Here is a 25644-nt window from a genome sequence, read left to right as displayed (position 1 = left end):
CTTTCTTTCACATCTTTATAAGAATTTATATTTAGATATATAAACTTTAGGAAGAACACAACTATCGTACGATAAAAGGTTTAGAATAAATTAGCCTTTTTTTTTTGTAGATTTATACAATGTAGTACATTAAAAACAATAGCTCATACATATAAATAGAAAAATCGTTAAGATTTAACAATGATTCACTGCAATTAGGCTATAAAATCTAGCCGTTTTCCCTTATCCCTCCAATACTCATGGGAAAGTATATAAAATATTGTGGGTCACGCGCGAAATCCTGCCAATGCACTCAGCGGTAAGATTTCATATATATAAAATTGCATTGTGGGTCATTTTTTGATTGTGTAATTATGGGTCAAAAAAATTTTTTTTGTAAAAAATGAATATACTTACTATTTTATTATCATAAACAAAATTTTAGGCACATGGTTTGTGGGTCAATATATAATGACCCATAAACCATGCATGGTACCCACAACGTGAGTGAAAAAGATGCAAAATAACCCACAATCCGCATGGCACAAAACTATATATATATATATATATATATATATATATATATATATATATATATATATATATATATATATATATATATATATATATATATATATATAACACTTTTAATACTTTGACCTTGGTTTTTGACCTACTTTTTACAAACGAATCGGAGTTTATCCTACCTTTAAAAACGCCTACCTTGGCCGTAACCTTTAAACAGGTGGTGCAAGGGTTTTCTATGTTATATTTGTATTTCTTGGAAAGGCCTTACTTTATGTACCAACATATGTGATCTGAACTGAAAAAAAAGTTATTTAGATTTTTTTTTTTGCTTTCTACAAATCTGATTTTAAACTTTAAAAAAAAACTGCACATTAAATCTGGAAAATATATTTCTGCAGTGTATCAAAATTGTTCAATTCGAATTTCACCCATAAACATTATATTCATATGTTATTCAAATTGAAATAAAATTTGGCCTAGGTTTGCTTATGCTCGTTAGAAAATATTCTATTGTTACAAATACCACGACGCAAAAAGGAAAATACTTTTCCTTCAAATGTCTACTGAATTTGGATACAGCGGATCAAATCTTATAATTTTTAGAGCATTCTGGATGTAAAGCAACGACTCATGTTGTATCGGTGGTGTTTCAAATTTGAGGATGATATAATTTTTTTCTTGTCCTTTTCTGCAGAAGTTGATCTCAACGGTTCATTTGCATTTCGTGCCAATGTTTTGACATTTGACGACAATGAAAGACTCATTTTTGATAATTGGACACCAGTGACGTATCAGAACTGGAATCCTAACGATGAGGGCGAGACAGCAGTTGACCCAATCTTTGGCCTCCTTTTGACTTATCATAACGACGGCAGGTGGCGCTGGGTGACTGAGAGAAACTACACGTACTATACAGGAGAAGACGGACTAAAACTCCCCTTTATTTGTGAGGATTCTCCATTTTATTTGGAGCATGAAGAGTGTTCTGTTACATAATGATTCATTCTCTCTAAATTAAAATAAACATTTGCAACCATTATCTTTTGTTATATAATTTCATTAACAATGGTGTATTTAGTTCTAAATCATTAAATGGAGTATTCTTAAGTTAACGTTGGATCGTACATTCCTCTCCTCGGAAGAGATCTAAATTTACCCTTGGATTGTATATTCGTCTCCTCGGAAGTCATCTAGATTTATCCTCGGATCGTACATTCCTCTCCTCGGAAGAGATCTAAATTTATCCTCGGATTGTATATTCGTCTCCTCGGAAGAGATCTAGGTTTATCCTCATGTTTTAAATAAACTATGAATAGCATGTACAGAAAGACAAGCAGTGCATTATATTGTTTCGTTATTTTCCCAAGGAAACTGACTGGGATCTCCTCTAACCATACATACAAACATTTTAGCACAAAGTGTTGTTTTTAAAATCTCTATCCGTAATCCAAAAAACAAGGGGCAAATATATTTTCCTAGGACGGTCGGTCCAGTTGTCTGTTTGTTTGTTGTTGTTTTTTTTTCCTGATTTATCTGTGGTAAATCAATTAGCCCTGACTACAGCCTTTAATTGGTTTGAGCTATGAATTTCATATTTCACAGGTTTTTATCTTTATTTTGACGTCAATTTCGAATTCGAAATTTGAGCCTTGGTCATATGAACTATGGCTTTAATATTTCACTGGTGTATTCAACGTGTAAAAACTTTTCCTAGGGTAAAGTATTTTTGACTTTGACCTTTATGTTTGACTCTCTTTTAAAGAAGTTTTCTAAATTTTATTCTTAGCCATAGCTACTACACGGTTAAATCAAGTGATATCATACTCTTCACACTTATATTTTGATAAGACCTTCTCCTGAGTACAAACAGTAATGACCTTTAACCTTGATCTTATGGATTTGACCTACTTTTCAAAAACGTTAACTTTGGATGTATTTACTGAAAATTTAGTACAAGGGGTTAACCATTTTACCGGTTCATTTCTTGTGGTAAGAGCTTCTCTTGAATACCAATATTTTCTTTTTATTTTTTATCCTTTTATTTGGACATCAGACTTTGACCTTCTTTTGAAAAACTTTGGTGATAACTTTTGAATGGTTGATTCCGTGACTTTTATATTTCACCTGTGTATTCTTTCTGAAATTCTTTTGGGTATCATCAGTATTGACTCCTTGACCTTGTCCAGTTTGACCTACTTTTGAAAATCTCTAACTTTGGTCTTTAGTACTGAACTGTCGCTGCTTATTTGTTTTTTATTTTAGAAGGTAGACTCATTGTGAGGAACTTTTCTTTTGGTACCAAAACTAATTTTATATTGACCTTGGTGTTTGACCTGCAAACGACAACATTCATCATGAGCCTCTTTGTTTCACAAATTTATCTTGAATTTTTATCATTACCTCCTAAAACTTTTCCTATTGATTTAATAACAAATTTCAAGTTGTAGTCAATCAAATTTTTGGATATATATATATATATATATATATATATATATATATATATATATAGATATAGATATAGATATATATATATATATATATATAAACCAAAGTCTACACATTGCATAATAGAGAATGACTTGTCATATTGAATCATTTATTTTAAAAGATGTAGTCTCATAATTGCAAAAGTATTTGCAAACATATTGATTAATGTTAGCTCGCTAAGTTTTATTTGCAAAGACAGTTGCAGATATAAGATAACATCTTTCCAAAAATAATGAGTCAGTGCTTTTTTTCTAACTCCTTGTCTTGTTTTGCAAATTTGATTTCTTCTTCAACTTACATGAATTATCTCTAACCTAAATAACAATGAATTTAAATAATTTCAAATTTTGGGTTTCGCTTATGACATTCCCCTTGCATTGTGTCAATTGAATGGCGGACACCACAGTGAAATGTATCGCAAATGTGTCGGATTAAACAGGTTCCGCTGTAATAGGTTTGACAATAAAGTAATCTACATCCTAATTCTCCGTCCAGACATCTTCATTTATTAGTGTGAATAACAACGAAATATTTCTAATTTCAAATTTATTACAACATATATAAAGTACATCATTTGCAGAATACAATCAGTAGAACAAGATCACAATCATTTATTGCTTTACATAATCCTTCATCCCCTGAAAACATATTTGTTTAGTCACTTCATGTCAAACAGTCTTACAGAAAAAGAACCCCGTGATAAATGTTAAATTTAAAACCGTCTCTTGAATCAAACTGGATTCGTCTAATTGATCGATGATCTTTCGTCTGTTAAGAAAAAATAGAATTAAATTAATGTTTCACAGAAATAAGGACATATTTCACTTTGAAAAACCTCTTATAACCTTTTGAAATTTTCACAGTAATACGAAAAGAAAGAAAAAAACTATGTTATATTAGGATTTAATGATGTTTACCTAGTGACGTCTGACCATCATGAGGGTCTCCTTTATCTGTTTACTATCAGTCACTGTAGGATACCATGGCCAGAGCCAGTACCCCGGGGACCACTGACCGTTAAGGAAGGCGTCGGCACACCAGTTGAACCACCAGCCTCCTCTACGGTTACTGAGAGCAGCACAGTTACCTAAATACCCGTCGTTATCCCTGTCTGGGGTACTGAAGTACATCCCAGACAGATCGGTCCTAGAATCACCAGTGTGTAACATAGAGTCTCCTGTAGAAAAAATGAAAATTTAATATTTGTCCTACACAGTGCATTTAAAAAGGTGTGATATGAAATACTAAGTAAATCATTAATAACGAGATCAGATATGGTGTATCTGTGAATGTTATAAGATGGTAGATTTCCTATTAAATTAATGTAAATGTGAAACGCGTTGAGGTCTTTTGAATTTGGCTTTTTAAGCTTTTTTTATTTGAAATTTTATCCGATCAAATTTTTTTTGTCATCAAATTTTCGTAAACCTTTGGACATTTAAGATCAATGACACACTGTAGACTTCCTATTCCGTAGTAGTAAAAAATGTTAATCATTGAAAATCAGACTATCATGTTCTGTAAACTTTTTCCGTATAAGTTACAATGTGAATTATAAAAAAATATCTGGAAACCCAAGCTGAATAACAATGTTGAACTAATGTAATTTTGGGATTTGTCTGTTAAAAAAAATAATATAATTTTCTTTGTACATAAAATGTATAATTAGAAATTGTTTACACTTGACAATTAGAAATTCAATATCAGCTGCGTATGTTAATTGTACCGGCCAATGATATTCTGAAATGTTAAACATGTTTAATTAGCATGGAATCAAAAACGTTAAGAGATTATCAGAAAAAAAACACATCCTTTTCTTTTTTAAAGAATTTTATGATTTATCAATACACAAAAGTATCATTTTAATGATATACGTAATTTGAACTTAATTTCAAAGTATGTCATTCGTCAGCTTATTAGAAAAGTTCACGTTGGACCTCTTATCTAAAAAAATTCATTAAAATACAATTATTATAACATACTTTAATTCAACAATGTTAATGGTTTAACAGTCAACAAAAACACTACTCAAAAAGCTACAAAGAAGCAAGTTTTATAAGGGACTACTTCTTGTGGTTGAAGAATACGTGTAAGCAGATAATTCTGCAAATCTGCACATTTTTTAAATTGAATATCCTATAACTTTAGCCTCACATACTTTTACTCGGAGATATGTTCCGTTATGATATTACTGAAATATTTAATATAGGTTTGGATATATATTTTAAGAACACGTTTTACACCTTCTTTCAACAAACTTTGCCAAAAAATGAAGATATGTCTAATAAGTCAAGATAAAATTTACAGCATTTTTCACCCAAAAATCACATATTTTGACTAATATTTCAAATTTAACATCACTGACCCGAACTTTTTCTTTCATTTTTTTAAAGTACTCGATTCTTGTGACTAATCAGCACAAAAGTGGAAAAAAGATTGATTAATAAAATGTTTTATTGCCTTTCAATTAATTTGATACACCAAAAATGTTACTTTTTTGGTGCAAAAAGGTCACACAATAATTTAGGCGCATTAATTTGCAAGTTTTGTTCAATGATAGGTATTATTAAAACTTTTTTTACGTAAAAAAAAAATTAATTTATTGCCTTGGTTACATCTGGTAAAATATGATAAAGGTTAACTCAATTTTTCAAAATTTAGAGTTTGAGTGCAAAAAGGTCAACTCAATTATATCGTAGATCAATAGGATGCACACTGACCCCCTATTTCTTTTGCAATTTTGAGTCACACTATATGAGAACTTATTTAAAATATACTTCTAAAAAATCCTTGATTTAACAAATTTCACGTGTGACATACCTTTAGAAATTAACATGGATACACTTACCCAAGGTTCCCGTGGCAGGTCCTGCAAGAAAGAGTTGATATTTTCCTGCTTCGTCGGAGACAGAGAATCTGTCGTACGTTTCATACAGCGTTGTACCATTTTGTAGAGTTATTGTCACGTACAGGGATGAGGTACCTTCTTTGGTTAATTGATGGATTACATCATTTCCTGATTTAAGATAATGATTTTCTTCTTTTCTTTTACTCTTTATTTGATATATCAGTCTAACATGATATGTATATATCGTAGAACACATATTACCAAGTATTAAGCTCAGATCTTTATTATGCTTCAATCTATTACCTGACACATGTATTTTTTTTTTAATTTTGAAGGAATAAAAGTTCCTATTTGCAAGTAATTTACACTTACCAACCCAGACATCCTGTTCTGGGGCGCCAAAACCATTTTTATATTCCGTCCAGGTTCTGTCAAAGTCCAGGGTTCCATTAATTCGTTTTTGGATTGCCTTTAAAGTTAACACGTATAGCAAATCATTGTTTTCAACATTTGAGGGATCAATATATATGATATAATCTAAGAATATTTATACTTTTTCAGTCCATATTCCGTTAAACAACAAAACATTGAGTGTGAAATAAATTGTATAATATGCCTTTATATTAAAATAAACAACAAACCGTCCATCCCCCGCCCATTGTAGTCATATCGCAGTACGCCGGGACAGGACTGGTAATGGTACCATAGGGGTAGATTTCATACACCCCTGAATTAAAGTATCCATCTGATTGAAGATCCTTACAGTCTATTGGAGTGACTAAAGCAGAAAAAAACTCACAATCCATAAAAAACTAAAAAGTAATACAGGAACCATAATATGTGTATACAATGTACAGAAATAACTCATAAAATGTAATACTGGAATCATGCTATGTATATACAATGTACAGAAATAACTCATAAAATATAATACTGGAATCATACATTGTATATACAAGAATTAAGTGAGAGGAGTGACGTTATCTCTTAATTAAAGCTAATATATGAACTACAATGTAAATTTTGTTAAGCATGTTTTTATTACGGAAATTGAAGTGATTACAAATAATAAGAAAGGGCTATTACTTAGAACTAATTAATGATATTGAGCAATAAAGATTCATGATATTTATCTAATTTATGGTGAGTAAAAAAAGTAAAATAACAGATATACATACAGTCACGTGAGTAGTATCTCCATCCATCCTCATCTGATGCTTCAGACATGAGGTTCCTCTTGTGGGTTCGACATTTTTTCATTTGAGAGTGGAAACCAAAGATACTACACTCGCTTTGACAACGCGCTGCACACTCTATTACTGATGTTGAGTTGTGTTCTCCTAAAGGTTCTTCATTTGACTTCTTATCATTGAGTTCCAGTTTGGCTTTGTATTTCCTCGAAATAATAGTAGACTGGCACACGTCAAAAAAGACCAAAACTAAAATTATTGCACAAAGAGCGCCCATATCGTAACTTGTACTTAGAACTACTGGCTTCGTCGTTGGGTACCTGTAGAAATATGCTACGTAGTATACCAAATACAAAATATAAATATCAAATAAACATCAGTTACGGAAAATGATTGGATAATGGTTACGTACATCGTATGTTTCATTCATTTAAATATTGATTTGTTGAATCTGAAATAAACTAGTGATTATTGTAACGGGAACCGTTACATATGTTCCCCAAACGCTCCCCTAGTCACTTTTCGTACCCTTGTAAAGAAAAGTAATTCCCCCATAGAATATTGACGAGGGTTATTTTTTCGACGTCGAAAAATAACCCCTGCTCAATATTTTACGGCAATAATTGCCACCGGTCATTATTCGACGTCGAAAAGTATCATCACTCTTAAAACTTGCATAACCCAAGTGACAAAAAATAACCCCCGTAGAATAATGATTTCTTGTGGATTTAGGTTGAAATTTTTACAGGGCAATAAAAATATTTTTTAAAATGGGCTGAATAGGAAATAAATTGGTTATCTTGATCTCATTAAATTACACAATTATTGCTACTTTAAAGCGTCTTTAATGCCATGATTCAGAATCTAAAAGAGTAAAAGATTTATCGAGCCTTATGGGCTAGGTGAACATTGTTTGATTATGGAGAGTCATCGTACTGGCTGAAAAATGCAGTATTATATAACTAGTTTTGTACAACTGTCGAAAAGCGGGAGAAAATGTAGGGATGATTATGTCCCTCTGTTTTTTACGCTTTGAGTTAACCCTTAAAGTTCTTTATCTTATTTCTCACCATTCAGATCCAGTGTTGCGATGTATTTCCCGAAATAATAGTAGACTGAGTCATCGCAGAGAAATCAAAAATGAAATAGATATCCAAATGAGTGACTATATCGTAATATGTATTTGAAAAAAATTCACTTATTGCTGGATACCTGTAAAAATTTGCAATGAAGTAAACCTCACGCCAAGTATTAACATATCAGGACATTTACTAGTGAAAAGTGATTAACTTACTATTACCTAGACCGTATGTTTCATTCATTAAGATATTTATTTGTTGAATCTTATATGAATTACAACCCCACAATATGCTATGCATTCAAACAACCAATTTTTGCAGCATTAAAATTGCATTTAAAGTAAAATTTAACACGAGCTTTCATACAGTGACCCATTATACAGTAATACAACATTTACAGTTCTCCACCTCCCGCCCATTGTTGTCATGTCAAAGTAATGACATACAAGACTAGTTATTGTCGTCATGTCACAGTAAACACAGACAGGACTAGTAATTGTCGTCATGTCACAGTAAACACAGACAGGACTAGTAATTGTCGTCATGTCACAGTAAACACAGACAGGACTAGTAATTGTCGTCATGTCACAGTAAACACAGACAGGACTAGTAATTGTCGTCATGTCACAGTAAACACAGACAGGACTAGTAATTGTCGTCATGTCACAGTAAACACAGACAGGACCAGTAATTTTTGTCATGTCACAGTAAAACACAGACAGGACTTGTTATTGTCGTCATGTCACAGTTAACACAGACAGGACTTGTTGTCATTTCACAGTTAACACAGACAGGCCCAGTAATTGTCGTCATGTCACAATAAACACAGACAGGACTAGTGGTTGTCGTCATCACACAGTGAACACTGACAGGACTAGTAATTGTCGTCATGTCACAGTAAAAACAAAAAGGACCAGTAATTGTTGTCATGTCACAGTAAACACAGACAGGACTTGTAATTGTCGTCACGTCACAGTAAACACAGACAGGACTGGTAATTGTCGTCATGTAACAGTCAACACAGACAGGACCAGTAATTGTCGTCATGTCACAGTCAACAGAGACATGACTAGTAATTGTCGTCTTGTCACAGTAAACACAGACAGGACTAGTAATTGTCGTCATGTCACAGTAAACACAGACAGGACCAGTAATTGTCGTCATGTCACAGTAAACACAGACAGGACCAGTAATTGTCGTCATGTCACAGTAAACACAGACAGGACTAGTAATTGTCGTCATGTCAGAGTTAACATGGACAGAACCAGTAATTGTCGCCGTGTCACAGTAAACGCAGACGGGACTAGTAATTGTCCTCATGTCAAAGTCAACACAGACAGAACTAGTGATTGTCGTCATGTCACAGTAAACACAGACAGGACTAGTAATTGTCGTCATGTCACAGTCAACACAGACAGGACTAGTGATTGTCGTCATGTCACTGTTAACACAGACAGGACTAGTGATTGTCGTCATGTCACAGTAAACACAGACAGGACTGGTAATTGTCGTCATGTCACAGTAAACACAGACAGGACCAGTTATTGTCGTCATGTCACAGTAAACACAGACAGGACTAGTAATTGTCATGTCACAGTAAACACAGACAGGACTAGTAATTGTCGTCATGTCTCAGTAAACACAGACAGGACTTGTAATTGTCGTCAGCTAACCGTGAACACAGACAGGACTAGTAATTGTCGTCATGTCACAGTAAAAATAAACAGGACCAGTAATTCTTGTCATGTCACAGTAAACAAAGACATGACTTGTAATTGTCGTCATGTCACAGTAAACACAGACAGGACCAGTTATTGTCGTCATGTCACAGTAAACACAGACATGACTAGTAATTGTCGTCATGTCACAGTAAACACAGACAGTACTAGTAATTGTCGTCATGTCACAGTAAACATGGACAGGCCTAGTTATTGTAGTCATGTAACAGTAAACACAGATGGGACTAGTAATTGTCGCCATGGCACAGTAAACACGGACAGGACTAGCGATTGTTGTCATGTCACAGTAAACACAGACAGGGCTAGTTATTATCGGCCGCAGCAGCGGCCGATCGATTTGTGGTTGTGTTAGAAAGTGCACATGGGAAAATGAGATGTTATTATTTTATTAGGTCAGTAAAATAATTTTCAAATGATAACATGTATAAAATCATGAGTAAAATATTTTAAAAAACTTGCTTTAAATTAAGATTTAATCGTTGTTATTTTGTTTCAATTTCATTATCATTTGGCAGCAGATAATTGATAATTTATGGTTAAATAAAAAGAGTTTACAATAGGTACTCCCCATCCAGGGAGTGTGTAAGATATAAAAGGAAATCGTTATGATTTTCCGGATAATAGTGAATTGCACGTGGTAAAAGTGCATGGTGAATAAAAAATTGGAAAGTTGCTCTACTAGTAAAAACTTGTTTGAAAATGCTACAGCTGCGAATGACACAAAGATTATTTTTATACATTTTGCACCGCACCATGCAGCAGTGTATCAGCACGTGGTATATCTTTAAAGGTAAACATCTTCATTTTGATAACAATGATTTCTCATATCATACGCGTCGGAACCGGGGGGGGTGGGGGGGGGGTGTTAGCTCCCCCCACTGTTTTGCAAATATGTACATTATATAGGCTTTGAAAATTGGCTTTACCATTTTTTGTTGGTTTAGCCCCCCCCTTTCAGTTTGCCCACCCCACCCCCGACCCACTTTCGATGTGCATCCGACGCCCATGCCTATTCATCATAGATTTTTTTACATCAATAAATCCATTGGATGAGCAAATGCACTAAAATTTCTAGTTTAAAATATATTTTATTCATTGAATTGGAATGAACAGCAGGCATGATACTAAAATTTCTATCATTTCTTTAAAAAATATTTATCTGTTTATTTTGCTTTAAAGACGGCCTGAAATAAACATGATCAGTATTTCAGCTTTGAATATCCTGTTCTTTTCTTGCATGAATGCTTTGAATTGTGAAAGTGCTTTTTTGACATGTTAAATATGTTAGCGGCCGATTTCATGCTTTGCATCAATTAACTTGTTGTAGTCATGTAACAGTAAACACAGACAGGACTAGTAATTGTCGCCATGTCACAGTAAACACGGAGAGGACTAGTGATTGTCGTCGTGTCACAGTAAACACAGACAGGACTAGTTATTGTCGTCATGTCAAAGTAAACACAGACAGGACTAGTAATTGTCGTCAAGTCACAGTAAACACAGACAGGACTAGTGATTTTCGTCGTGTCACAGTAAACACAGACAGGACTAGTAATTGTTGTCATGTCACAGAAAACACAGACAGGACTAGTAATTGTCGTCATGTCACAGTAAACACAGACAGGATTAGTAATTGTCGTCATTTAACAGTAAACATGGACAGGGCTAGTAATTGTCGTCATGTCACAGTAAATACAGACAGGACTAGTAATTGTCGTCATGTCACAGTAAACACACACAGGACTAGTAATTGTCATCATGTCACAGTAAACACAGACAGGACTAGTAATTGTCGTCATGTCACAGTAAACACAGACAGGACTAGTTGTACGTTTCGGAATTGTACATTCCGTCCGTATCGTTTCGGACTTTATTATTTCGTAAGTAATATCCGGTTTGAGATGCATGGACTCCTCAACGGCGAAACAATGTCATGTATTTAGCCCGTCAATGTGTGAGTTATTTAGTATTTAAAACATGACTGTTAATAATAATGAGAATTGTATAATTATCAACAAACTGTTATTTATTGTAATAGATATCTATCCATTAACAGGTCGAAACAATAAAATGTTACTACATGACGGTGTGAATTTCTGAACTGACCAAGCGCAACATTTCGACACAGAGGGAACATGCCGCCACCCGAAGAGTCGAAAGATCCTGAGCTACAGGGCAAGAAGCGTCGACGTTCAACGCAAAAGGGCAAGTTTCACAGAATATACAACAGATTTAGAGAATTAGGTTATATGGAGGACCATGGTGTACTACAAAATATTCTTAGTGATCTAGAAAAGTCCTATAATGATTTAGAAAGAAGTCATGCAGAATATATAGAACTTTTAGATCTAGAAAATGAATTACAAGCAAGTGAACATGAAAATGTTGATAGAGACATGGACAAAATGTACAGTGAATTATGTGAGTGCCGTTTACATGTGACAAGATTAGCAGAAAAGATTAAACAAAAGGAATTAGAGACAAAAACAAAAAAGGAAACCGTTAAAGTTAAAAAACTTGATGCACCTTCATTTAGCGGTGCAATACGGGAATACCCAAGTTTCAAAAGAGACTATGAATGTATTATGGTACCATCGTATGGCTTAGACCCATTTGCTCTGAAAAAGTGCTTACACGGAGAGGCATTAAAAGTCATTCAAGGAGTGGATAATGATTACGAAGAAATGTGGCACAGACTGCAGTTAAAGTTCGGCAGACCAGAGAAACTAACAGATTCAATTTTGAGTGACATCCAGAAGCTCAAGGTCATAGCCGATGGGGACCATATCAGCTTTATAAATAGTGTAGAAGTGATTGAACGATGTTATTTAGATTTGAAACGAATGAAAATGGAGAGAGAGATGAATACGGCGACAATGGTAAACGAAATCGAAAAAATTCTACCCCCTGTACAAAAGAGAGAATGGGTTTTGCAGAAGAAAAAACACGCTGGGAAATTAGAGATATTTCTTCCATTACTTGAATTTCTGTTAGAAGAAAAGAATGCCATGGAATACATGCAATCAGAAATAAGGAATAACTCCGAAGCAAGAATCCACCATGTAGCAGAGACAAATTCACATTCTCCAGTTGATCAACTAAGTGTTCAGATGAAGCACAATCAAGAAGTCCTCCAAAAGGTTGTAGACGGCCTAGCAAGCATCAATGAAATTGTTCGTCAAGGACATCAAACAAATCAAAATCTACCAAGATTTAGTCGACCCTCGCCATCACAAAGGAGTTGTTGGTACCATAACAGTGATACACATGATATTTCTCAGTGTTGGAATTTCAACGGAAGGGATGTTGGTGCTAAAATGGACTTACTCAGAAAAAATCGAGGCTGTTTTATTTGTTTAAAAACAGGACATATCTCGAAATACTGTCCTCAAAAGAAAGGATGTGAACATTGTGGAAAATTACATCACTCATCACTGCATCAAGAAGGTCAAGAGGGAAATGTTGCTAACATTGTGAGAATTGTTAATAGCAAAGAACCTGGAGAAGATGTCCTATTTATGATTATTTAAATTGGATAATTGTAATTATGATTTATAACAACATATCGTTATATTTTATATTTAGAAGTCACGTGATGCGGCAGTAACGTTTTAACATTGACTTGAAGTATTTTTACATATAAATGTCACTAGTGCAACATAACCAAGTTAAATTTCCAAGTTTAGTATATAAATATTTTTAATACGCATTGTAGTTTCTAAAAAGTGCTGCGATCCTGTCTAAATTCTGCAATTTCATTGTTAAAATTATATTTGTATGACCGAATGCTATATTTTTTGCTGGTCAGCGGCATAAAATATTTATATAATTAAATTGTTTTTAAGATTTCATCAGGATCGCAGCACTTTTCAGATACCTTAATAGTCCTATAGTTGAAATGTAAAAGCTTACTTTGGTCCATAACTGATCATCACATTACCCTCCGATGTAGATCAATTAAAAACGTAGGGAAATATATTAATAAAACAGTTGCTAACAAATTATTTTATTTAATTAGAGAATTATTTTGTTAATAGCAAAGAACCACGTCACGGTGTAAGGGATCAGATTGTTTATAACTTGTAACGTTGGATTTAACTTATGATTTCACTGTGCAAGTTAAGTGTAACTTATATTTACAAGCTATCAACCTTCAGTGAAGTTAAGTGTAAGGATATTTTGATCAACTTTGTGGATCAAATATTTCGTTAATTTCACATCGTGCAGCAAGGAAACTTAATTTACAAGGAAAAGATGTAACCCTCAGTATCACGAAGGTGGGAAATGTTATGGAATAACTACATAGCAAAGAATATATAATCCCCTTGACAGACAAGGATGGCAATACCTGGCAAATTAAGGGATACGGTATGGAGCAAATTACAACAAATGCAGGCAAGATAGATGTTAGTGGAATAGCACAATTATTTAATGGAATTACAGACTCTGATATCTGCAGACCATGTGGAGAGGTTGATTTACTGATTGGATCAGACTGTAGCATTCTTTTACCCACAAGAGTTGACGGCGTCGGGAATCTTCAACTGATGAAAAATCAATTTGGTTATTGTGTGAGGGGAAGTCATTCTCTGATTAAAGTATCCGCAATGCCAAACTCGTTTTGTATCAATCATTTGTCGGGAAGTGAATTAAATTCCATGCATATCATGAATACTAAATCGCTAAAAGATCTGTTTGATAGTTTTCTAGATATTGAAAGCTTAGAAACCTACTGTCAACCAAGGTGTGGAGGGTGTCGATGTGGACATTGTGTTGTTGGTTCAGGACATTACACCATTGAAGAGGAGCATGAACTGAACATGATTGAGACTGGATTAAAGCATGATGATGCCAACAAATGCTGGACCATAAATTACCCATGGAAACGGAATCCTTCAGAACTGCCTAATAACATACAAGCTGTTATAGGCCGTTTACGGTCAACGGAACAACGACTGAAAAAAACTGGCGATGAACACACTCAGGAATATCAAAAACAGATAGATGACATGGTGCAGAGAAAGGCTGCTAGAAAATTATCACCAGAGGAAGTTACTTCATACAAAGGACCTGTGCACTATCTTCCACATCATGAGGTTTTAAAACCAGAATCATCATCCACACCACTTCGAATTGTGTTCAACTCTTCTGCTTCCTACATGGGTCATGTTATTAATGACTACTGGGCTAAAGGACCAAAAGTTTTAAATGATCTTCTTTCCATCTTGTTGAAGTTTCGAGAAAATCAGGTTGGTCTTGTAGGCGATATCTCCAAAATGTATAACTCGATTCATCTTTCCATAGAAGATCAGCATACACACAGATTTTTATGGAGAAATTGTGAAATCGACAGACCACCAGATCATTATGTGCTGACCAGTGTTCCATTTGGAGATCGCCCCAGTGGTGCTATAGCTATTATAGCTCTCAATAAAACAGCTGAAATGCTGGAAGATGTTTACCCCAAAGGCTGCTAGTGTTATAAAAAACAACAGCTATGTTGATGACATTTTAGCATCAGATCCCACATTTGAAAATGTATTGCAATTGGCTAAGGATATCAATCAAGTATTGGACTTTGGTGGCTTTCACATAAAGCATTGGATTATATCAGGAGACCATCATCAGGAAATTGATGAAATCAACATAATGAATGAATAGAAAAATCAGAAAAGGTGTTGGGACTAGTGTGGAAACCTGTTGATGATGTATTTACATTTAAAGTGCGATTGAACTTCTCCAGGAAAACAAAGCATAAAAGCCATGAAGAGAAATCAACCAATTAGTCGGAGGAAATTCCTGAAAATTTGACAAGAAGAATGGTACTCAGCCAAGTTGCAGGAGTGTATGACCCTTTAGGACTGATCGTTCCTTACACTCTTAGTGCAAAATCTCTCATAAGAAATTTATGCCAAGGAAACCAGAGTAAGTCTGAAGTGTGGGATAAACCTTTATCCGCAGAAATGAGACAACAATGGATAGAATTTTTCAATGGACTCTTTCAGTTAGAATCCCTGTGCATTCCCAGATGTTTAAAACCAACTAATGTCTTTGGAAATCCGGTCTTGGTGCTTTTTTCTGATGGCAGCAATCTTGCTTTTGGAGCGTGTGCGTACATAAGATGGGAGACTGCTTGGGACATTTATGACGTCAGATTAATTTTTGCAAAAAATCGGATTGCGCCAGTTAAGCAACTTTCCATTCCAAGGCTTGAGCTTTGCGGTGCTGTGCTGTCAGCTAGAATAAGGGAAAAAATTGTGGAAAGCATGACTTTTACATTTCAGAGAGTAATTCATCTTACTGATTCTGCAATTGTCCGTGCCCAAATTCAAAAGGAAAGTTACGGTTTTGGTACATTTGTCGCCAATAGGATAGCCGAAATTCAATCAAAGACACAAAAGGCTGAATGGTTTTGGATTCCTTCTGATCAAAATCCTGCAGATCTTACAACAAGGATTACACATCCCAGCATATTAAACAATGATTCAAGGTGGCAGAAAGGACCAGAATTCTTACACTATCCTATTGAACAGTGGCCAATGAAACAAACTGTTGATGTTTCAGAAATTCCAGATTCATTGGTGCACAGTGTGTTGACAGAAAATATTGAAGTGAAGCCAAAGGAATCCTCAACTCGGATACTGGAATTGATAGACACCACGAGAATCTCATCCTTGAATAAGCTGTATAGACTCACTGGTATTTTGCAACTTATATTCAAGGCGCACTCATTCAAGAAGATTCTGAAAAATGTGACAGCTGAAGTTATAAGAGAGGCTGAAAAGGCTTGGATTTTACATGCTCAAATGGACCTACCAAACAATGTTATGCAGAGGTTTCGACGTCTTGGCCCTGAACGAACAAAGGATGGAATTATTACAGTTGGACAAAGAATGAGTAAATGGATTGAAGAAACCTGGAATCAGTCCACATTTGCACTTCTTCCTACAAATCACGAATTTACAGAATATGTAGTGAAAGCAATACACGATGAAGATCATGCAGGGATTGACGTTACTCTAGGAAAGATCCGTAGCAGATTTTGGATACCTAAAGTAAAAAAACATTATAAGCAGAATTAAATTTAGGTGTGTAATATGTAGAAGAAAATTCAAATCAATGCAAGGTCAACAGATGGGTCCAATGCCAGAGACAAGACTTAAACCGACCCCTCCCTTCTACATGTGTGCTGTTGATTTGTTTGGACCTCTTGTAATCAAGGATGCAGTTAAGAAGAGGACCCATGGGAAAGGTTATGGTGTCTTGTTTAATTGCTTAGTTTCAAGAGCAGTATATATTGATGTACCAGAAGGATATGACATGGGCAGTTTCCTTATGGTACTACGACGTTTTGTTTCCATCAGAGGATATCCCAGAAAAATGATTTCTGATGCAGGTACTCAACTAATTGCTGCCGGGAAAGAATTACAAAAAGTTGTACATACTTGGGATTGGGAAGATATCAAGAATTTTGGGAAAGCTAGAGGCATGGATTGGCAGACAACAAAATCAGCGGACGCACCCTGGGAAAATGGTTGCAGCGAGTCGCTTATTCGTTCAACAAAACTTTCTCTTGAGACTGCCATTGGATCAGCAATTATGACATTTTCAGAGTTACAAACTGTTCTCTTTGAAGTTTCCAATCTACTAAATGAACGTCCCATTGGTACAAAAAATTGCGACCCTACTGAAGGTACATATCTTTGTCCGAACGATCTATTGTTAGGTCGGGCAAGCACCAGAGTCCCTGTAGGAGACTGGGATGATTGCAAGGACCCCAGAATAAGATGGAAATTTGTTCAGCGTGTGGTGAATACATTTTGGAGAAGATGGACACGAGATTTCTTTCATACCCTTATTATAAGACAGAAATGGAATCATGAAAGGAGAAACATTCAAAATGGTGACATTGTAATTGTTCAAGATTCAAATAATGTGCGTGGTCAATGGAAACTGGCACAAGTTTCGGAGGCAAACCCAGGAAGTGATGGAAAAGTTCGGGATGTAAAACTTAGATACAAAAATCTGAACCAAGATCCTAAATATTGTGGTTGTCCAGATACGGTGGTTTGCAGATCAGTTCGACGATTAGTTGTGATTCTTCCAATTGAAGAACAGGTGTAAATGTAAACTGTGAACATGTGAACTTTTTCATATCCCCGGACAAATGGTGGGGGGAGTGTACGTTTCGGAATTGTACATTCCATCCGTATCGTTTCGGACTTTATCATTTCGTAAGTAATATCCGGTTTGAGATGCACGGACTCCTCAACGGCGAAACAATGTCATGTATTTAGCCCGTCAATCTGTGAGTTATTTAGTATTTAAAACATGACTGTTAATAATAATGAGAATTGTATAATTATCAACAAACTGTTATTTATTGTAATAGATATCTATCCATTAACAGGTCGAAACAATAAAATGTTACTACATGACGGTGTGAATTTCTGAACTGACCAAGCGCAACACTAGTAATTGTCGTCAGGTCACAATAAACACGGACAGGACAAGTAATTGTCGTCATGTCACAGTAAACACAGACTGGACTTGTAATTGTCGTCAGGTCACAGTAAACACAGACAGGACTAGTGGTTGTCGTCATCACACAGTAAAGACTGAAAGGACTAGTAATTGTCGTCATGTCACAGTAAAAACAAGAAGGACCAGTAATTGTTGTCATGTCACAGTAAACACAGACAGGACTAGTAATTGTCGTCATGTCACTGTTAACACAGACAGGACTGGTAATTGTCGTCACGTAACAGTCAACACAGAGAGGACCAGTAATTGTCGTCATGTCACAGTAAACACAGACAGGACTAGTAATTGTCGTCATGTCACAGTCGAGACAGACAGGACTAGTGATTGTCTTCATGTCACTGTTAACACAGACAGGACTAGATATTGTCGTCATGTCACAGTTAACACAGACAGGCACAGTAATTGTCGTCATGTCACAGTAAACACAGACAGGACTAGTAATTGTCGACATGTCACAGTAAACACAGAGAGGACTAGGAATTGTCGTCATGTCACAGTAAACACAGACAGGACTACTAATTGTCGTCATGTCACAGTTAACACAGACAGGCCCAGTAATTGTCGTCATGTCACAGTAAACACACACAGGACTAGTAATTGTCGTCATGTCACAGTAAACACAGGCAGGGCTAGTAATTGTGGTCAGGTCACAGTAAACACGGACAGGACTAGTAAATGTCGTCATGTCAGAGTAAACACGGACAGGACAAGTAATTGTCGTCATGTCACAGTAAACACAGACAGGACTAGTAATTGTGGTCATGTCACAGTAAACACAGAGAGGACTAGGAATTGTCGTCATGTAACAGTAAACACGGACAGGACTAGGAATTGTCGTCATGTAACAGTAAACACGGACAGGACTAGTTATTGTAGTCTTATAACAGTAAACACGGACAGGACTAGTAATTGTCGCCATGTTACAGTAAACACGGACAGGACTAGTGATTGTTGTCATGTCACAGTAAACACAGAAATGACTAGTAATTGTCGTCATTTCACAGTAAACACAGACAGGACTAGTAATTGTCGTCATGTCACAGTAAACACAGACAGGACTAGTAATTGTCGTCATGTCACAGTAAACACAGACAGGACTAGTAATCGTCATCATGTCACGGTTAACACAGACAGGACTAGAAATTGTCGTCTTGTCACAGTTAACACAGACAGGACCAGTAATTGTCGTCATGTCACAGTAAACACAGACAGGAGTAATAATTGTCGTCATCTAACCGTGAACACAGACAGGACTAGTGATTGTCGTCATGTCACAGTAAAAACAAACAGGACCAGTAATTCTTGTCATGTCACAGTAAACACAGACAGGACTAGTAATTGTCTTCATGTCACAGTAAACACAGACAGAACTAGTAATTGTCGTCATGTCACAGTTAAAACAGACAGGACCAGTATTTGTCGTCATGTAACAGTAAACACAGACAGGACTAGTAATTGTCGTCATGTCACAGTAAACACAGACAGGACTAGTAATTGTCGTCAAGCCACAGTAAACACAGACTGGACTAGTAATTGTTGTCATGTCACAGTAAACAGAGACAGGACTAGTAATTGTCGTCATGTCACAGTAAACACAGACTGGACTAGTAATTGTCGTCATGTCTCAGTAAACTCAGCTATATTAAGGAAGGTCAGAGTTCAAATTCCTTGTACATCGTATTGGAAGTTTAATTGTGACGTCATTGAAATTTAACAAGCCACAAAAATTAATTAACAACATGATCATGCGTAAATAACAACTTGAATTTACTTATTTTATCGATTATTCATAAAATCTTGTAAAATTGTAATACTTGATAGCGATACAGTCGAGTAATAGAAGAAAGCCTTTTGTCAAATATGACGTCATCAGCCTTGGTATGACGCAACACAAGTTATCCAGAGGACTAGATTCACTGGTTAAATTATTACAAGAATGCTTAAATAAATATGATACCATTGCTAATTTTTAGACCTAATCATAAAAACTAAAAGAAAATAATTTATTAAATACAATGTGTATAGAATATGAATTTATCTAGTAGCATTAAAGCTGCACAGGGATAAGGAATATAGAGAATATCGCTAAAACGATGAGCGTATTCGTGATTTACATCAAAAGTGCAATTGCATAGACTATTTTGTTTGAGCTGAAATTTGGAATATTTATTGCTCATATAGTGTATATTTTGAAAAGTGCTGGGAGCTGATCCTGGTCTGCATAACATTAATTTTATTTATAACAGAATTTAAGCGAAGTGGAAATTTTTAGCTATAATAAGCATTTTCGGCAAAATTCTAAGTACTTCACAAACAGCACTGACTAGCTCCCAGCACTTTTTGGGTAGAGGATATAAACCTCTTTTAATCTGTAACAATTTTTTTCTTGAAAAACAAGCGTATGCCCTTGCACTATCCACATTTTCTACATTCAGCTTAAGGACAGATGATACAAACAAATTTTTTCTTTGAAAAAGATCTAATATCATGTCACAAGTTTAGAAATGAAGATGGTTCTTAGAATTTTCTCTCTTAAGTACTGGAATTTGAAAAAGACTTAAAAAATATTAGTAATATTTCAATGAAAAAACAAATATAGACAAATCACATTCAGTAAAGGTTTACAGGTGAAAACAATTTTCAGAATATGTTAACAATGTGCTAAAAGTGTAATATAAACTTAAGAAAAATATACCAAGCCAGGTGAATTTTATTAGGAAAAGCTAAATGGTAAAAATCAGCCTATGTGATATTACTAATTTTTTGTCATTTTGATCTTCCTCTTAAAATTCACCTGGCTTGGTATATTTTTCTTAAGTTTATATTGCACTTTTAGTGCCAAGATAACATATTCTGAAATTTGTTTTCACCTGTAAACATTTACTGAATGTGATTTGTCCATGTTTGTTTTTTTATTGAAATATTACTAATATTTTCCAGGTCTATTTCATTTTCCAGTTCTTCGGAGAAAAAATTCTAAGAACCATCCACTTTTCTAAACTTGTGACATCACATTAAATCTTTTTCAAAGAAAAAAATTGTTTGTATCATCTGTCCTTAACAATTCTATTTTTATACAAGTCACGTGACAAACAGCTGATACGTGCGATATAACTGGTAATAACTATATTACATTTTCTACAAGTATTCAGTTGCTTTGTTAAAATTTTGTAAAAAGAAGCCATGCATATTAAAACGGCGCAAAGGTCACCTTTTCCATATCTGTCCTTAACATAGCTGAGAACACAAACAGGACTAGTAATTGTCGTCATGTCACAGTTAATACAGACAGGACTAGAAATTGTCGTCTTGTCACAGTTAACACAGACAGAACCAGTAATTGTCGTCATGTCACAGTAAACACAGACAGGACTAATAATTGTCGTCATCTCACCGTGAACACAGACAGGACTAGTAATTGTCGTCATGTCACAGTAAAAACAAACAGGACCAGTAATTCTTGTCATGTCACAGTAAACACAGACAGGACTAGTTATTGTCGTCATGTCACAGTAAACACAGACAGGACCAGTATTTGTCGTCATGTCAGAGTAAACACACACAGGACTAGTAATTGTCGTCAAGTCACAGTAAACAAAGACAGGACTAGTAATTGTCGTCATGTCACAGTAAACACAGACAGGACTAGTAATTGCAGTCTTGTAACAGTACACACGGACAGGACTAGTAATTGTCGCAATGTCACGGTCACAGACAGGACTTGAAATTCACAGACAGACAGGACCAGTAATTGTCGTCATGTCACAGTTAACATAGACAGGAGTAATAATTGTCGTCATCTCACCGTGAAGACAGACAGGACTAGTAATTGTCGTCATGTCACAGTAAAAACAAGCAGGACCAGTAATTTTTGTCATGTCACAGTAAACACAGACAGGACTAGTAAGGGTCTTCATGTCACAGTAAACACAGATAGGACTAGACATGACTAGTAATTGTCGTCATGTCACAGTAAACACAGACAGGACTAGTAATTGTCGTCATGTCACAGTAAACACAGACAGGACTAGTAATTGTCGTCATGTCACAGTAAACAAGGACAGGACTAGTTATTGTAGTCTTGTTACAGTAAACACGGACAGGACTAGTTATTGTAGTCTTGTAACAGTAAACACGGACATGACTAGTAATTGTCGCCATGTCACAGTAAACACGGACAGGACTAGTGATTGTTGTCATGTCACTGAAAACACGGACAGGACTAGTAATTGTCGTCATGTCACAGTAAACACAGAGAGGACTAGTAATTGTCGTCATGTCACAGTAAACACAGACAGGACTAGTAATTGTCGTCATGTCACAGTAAACACAGACAGGACTAGTTATTGTCGTCATGTCACAGTAAACACGGACAGGACTAGTAATCGTCGTCATGTCACGGTTAACAAAGACAGGACTAGAAATTGTCGTCTTGTCACAGTTGACACAGACAGGACCAGTAATTGTCGTCATGTCACAGTAAACACAGACAGGAGTAATAATTGTCGTCATATCACCGTGAACACAGACAGGACAAAATTCGAACGACTTGTAAAGATATAAAATTTTATCAGTCCAATTTGGGCCCCTGGAGGAGCAAAACAGATTTACCAACAAAAGAAGGAGGAGGATCCAATTGATAGAACAAACATGATCTTACATATAATGAGACTCGGAGCAATTGATAAAAACGAATACCGGTATAAGAGATATACTGAATATACAACATGTACTGTACATATATTTTATAATTATTTATGCATGTAGTCAAGGGCAAGCAATTAGGAAAAAAGGACATATATGCATATCAAAATATCTTCAATTAAGGTAGATTACCAAGGAATCTAGCAAGTGATCTAAGGATGTCAGGGTCTTCATTAGTCATGAGCCAATCAAATTAATTATTATAAGATAGAGACTGAAAAATTTTACATTTAATTTTACAAATATTTATGAGTTCAAGTCTTTTTACATTAAGATGAGGACAGACAAGGAAAAAAATGAATTTCATATAAAATATAACACATTGCACTGAATTGATGACTGATTTAAATAAAATAATTCAAATAGTTATAGGATATCTTGCAGGCTCTTCCATAAATAATAAATCTTATGAATAGTGCTTCAAAGGACAGTCACTATATTTGGTAATGCTTTTGCACTTTTCAATGCAAACTATGATAACGATATCTTTAATCATGTTCGTAGCTTGGAGAACGTATGCAGACAATATATAATATAATTATTTGCATTTTGTGCTCTTTCATTTTAAAGTTAACACACAAGCTCATTAGTTAGTGCTGTCAGAGACACAATTTGTTTTCCCCAATCATGTTTTGATTTATTTGGTAAATTCAGATTCATGTTATACTTTATACAATCATATACACTCTATGAAGTTGCTCTTTGACTAAATTTAAAAAAGCATGTTCATAAAGAATTATAACACTGTATTAACTGCAAGTTTCTTTTGGTTTATTCTGAGAAAAAAAATTGAAATTACAGACAGCACAAAATTTTTAGATTTTTATTTTTAAAATCATTTTTTATTAAATAATCAATTTCGGAGAATGAAAATCAGGCGTGTAGCTACGGTTTTCAAAGAGTGTTCCAAGTCCTAAAAAAAGCACACACTCAGAAAAAAAAGGAAAGCATTGTCTAGACATGCACCACGGCCCTGCAAGTAGTTATATAACAATTTGAATTACTTGATTATTTTATTTACATCGATGCAATGCAATACGTTATATTAATAAACCTGATGTAACAAGTAGTTCGAATTTTGCTGAAAAAATTTGGTCGTCTATGTGAAGTCTTCATATATATTATATTGCACTAATGTCTGCGATTTTTATTTTTTGTGGCTTAATTTTTACACATTATTTTAGTGCGACATTTAGGAATTCAACTTTGATACATCAAAGTGTATAAGTCGTCTAAAACATATCAGAAAAGTATTATTCATTAGAGATAGTTGTCATAATTAAATCGCCAAACCTTGAAGTAATTGTATTTGACAACATTTCTATATCATAATATCGCGTTCTAAAACAACAACACGAGACGGTTATACGTTTCAGTGCAAAGAATTGCAAGAGCACAAAGAAAAGTTTATATACAATTTTATTAATGTATGTGGTCTTGTTGTTCAAATTCTTTTTTTTAGGAGTCAGTTCAACGTTTGGAGAAGTCTAGAAAGCGATTTTTTTTTTTTTTTTTTTTTTTTTTTTTGTAAAACTAAATTAAAAGATTTATGAGAAGAAGGAATAAGAATCAGAAATCAACTGCATTAAATTTCTTCAGGACAGCGTCCAAACCTGCAAGGTATGAAGAGTAAAGGAGTTTTTGTTTAAACAGAAACAGGGTTTATGTTTTGTCATACCTACAATATTCACTAGATCTTTCAACCTTTGACAAAGGGCGATATAGAAAATTGATTTGACTTCTACAAACAATTTGGAATTGAATAAAAATATCACGGACGGGTATTTTATTGAAAAGAGAATATTTGAGTAAGATCATCAAGACTAGATTAATTTTTTTTTTTTTTGGTTTCTTTCCGAGTACCGATGAAATGATTTATTGAACAACCCACGTACGGTCTGAAACGGAAGACTTTAATAAGAAAAGAAACTGTAGAATTTTGCACTTTAAGGTCTTCTGTCGGAAACGGAAGATCTTGATAAATAGTGGAATTACAATAAGGTCTTACGACTGGAAAGGGGACCATATCAATAAAAAGAATAAAAACAAACTTCGCTTGGGCAACATAACTGGAATTAAATTTAAGTTCAAACTTATATAAATCTTCAGACATATATAAGTGACTTAGATGTTCTCGGCACACAACATGACATCTGACGTGGACATGTCGTCTCACCATGTTCTGGGCACACGACAAGACATCTGACGTGAGTATGTCGTCTCACCATGTTCTGGGCACACGGCATGACATCTGACGTGAATATGTCGTCTCACCATGTTCTGGGCACACGACATGACATCTGACGTGGGTATGTAGTTTCACGGCTGATGAGGTGTTTGCGACCTTCAAGTTTCCTTTGGCTGATTAGGGTGGCTCGGACATAAATTCATATTATTCAAATTATATAATATATTCCCTGGGCTTCTGAAATTCTTAGATGATGTTCACAATTTGTAAATTTTACAAAACCACTCAGTTGGGGTTTTCTATGGAAATGATCTGGACATGTTGACATTCCTAACGAACCACTGATTTTGTGGCGATT

The 25644-nt window shown here is 34.9% G+C and overlaps 3 protein-coding genes across 3 annotated transcripts; 2 read left to right on the top strand and 1 right to left on the bottom strand.

Annotated features, from left to right (window-relative positions):
* Positions 1–3552: 3552 nt before the first annotated feature.
* Positions 3553–7335, bottom strand: LOC134237837 (microfibril-associated glycoprotein 4-like). Its single transcript, XM_062719981.1, has 6 exons — positions 7021–7335; positions 6484–6620; positions 6215–6311; positions 5843–6010; positions 3912–4171; positions 3553–3762 (listed from the first exon to the last, which is right to left on the bottom strand). The coding sequence occupies exons 1-5, from the start codon at positions 7307–7309 to the stop codon at positions 3912–3914; spliced, it is 951 nt and encodes a 316-aa protein (XP_062575965.1). The 5' UTR covers positions 7310–7335; the 3' UTR covers positions 3553–3762.
* Positions 7336–11744: 4409 nt separating this feature from the next.
* On the top strand, positions 11745–13380 carry LOC134237835 (uncharacterized). The gene is made up of 2 exons (XM_062719979.1): positions 11745–11804; positions 11907–13380. The coding sequence occupies exon 2, from the start codon at positions 11986–11988 to the stop codon at positions 13378–13380; it is 1395 nt and encodes a 464-aa protein (XP_062575963.1). The 5' UTR covers positions 11745–11804; positions 11907–11985.
* A 3604-nt stretch (positions 13381–16984) lies between these two features.
* On the top strand, positions 16985–17974 carry LOC134237838 (uncharacterized). The gene has a single exon (XM_062719982.1). It carries the CDS (start codon positions 16985–16987, stop codon positions 17972–17974), a length of 990 nt encoding a protein of 329 aa, XP_062575966.1.
* Positions 17975–25644: the final 7670 nt, after the last annotated feature.

The sequence above is a fragment of the Saccostrea cucullata genome, unplaced genomic scaffold, assembly GCF_032062105.1.
Source record: "Saccostrea cucullata isolate Sc308-1 unplaced genomic scaffold, CSIRO_AGI_Scuc_v1 ctg3340, whole genome shotgun sequence".
In the NCBI taxonomy this organism is placed as follows: Eukaryota; Metazoa; Mollusca; class Bivalvia; order Ostreida; family Ostreidae; genus Saccostrea; species Saccostrea cuccullata.
Note: the sequence above shows the minus strand (reverse complement) of the source record. Positions and strands in the feature narration are given on the sequence as shown.

What these genes read in the sequence shown, in the direction of transcription:
- LOC134237837 (XM_062719981.1), bottom strand. Translation starts at nt 7,309, where the DNA reads ATGGGCGCTCTTTGTGCAATAATTTTAGTTTTGGTCTTTTTTGACGTG. An exon ending in GAGATACTACTCACGTGACT is followed by an intron (nt 6,621 to 7,020) that starts GTATGTATATCT and finishes TTTCTGCTTTAG; the next exon opens with TCACTCCAATAGACTGTAAG. An exon ending in CAATGGGCGGGGGATGGACG is followed by an intron (nt 6,312 to 6,483) that starts GTTTGTTGTTTA and finishes TTAACTTTAAAG; the next exon opens with GCAATCCAAAAACGAATTAA.
- LOC134237835 (XM_062719979.1), top strand. Translation starts at nt 11,986, where the DNA reads ATGCCGCCACCCGAAGAGTCGAAAGATCCTGAGCTACAGGGCAAGAAG.
- LOC134237838 (XM_062719982.1), top strand. Translation starts at nt 16,985, where the DNA reads ATGGGTCCAATGCCAGAGACAAGACTTAAACCGACCCCTCCCTTCTAC.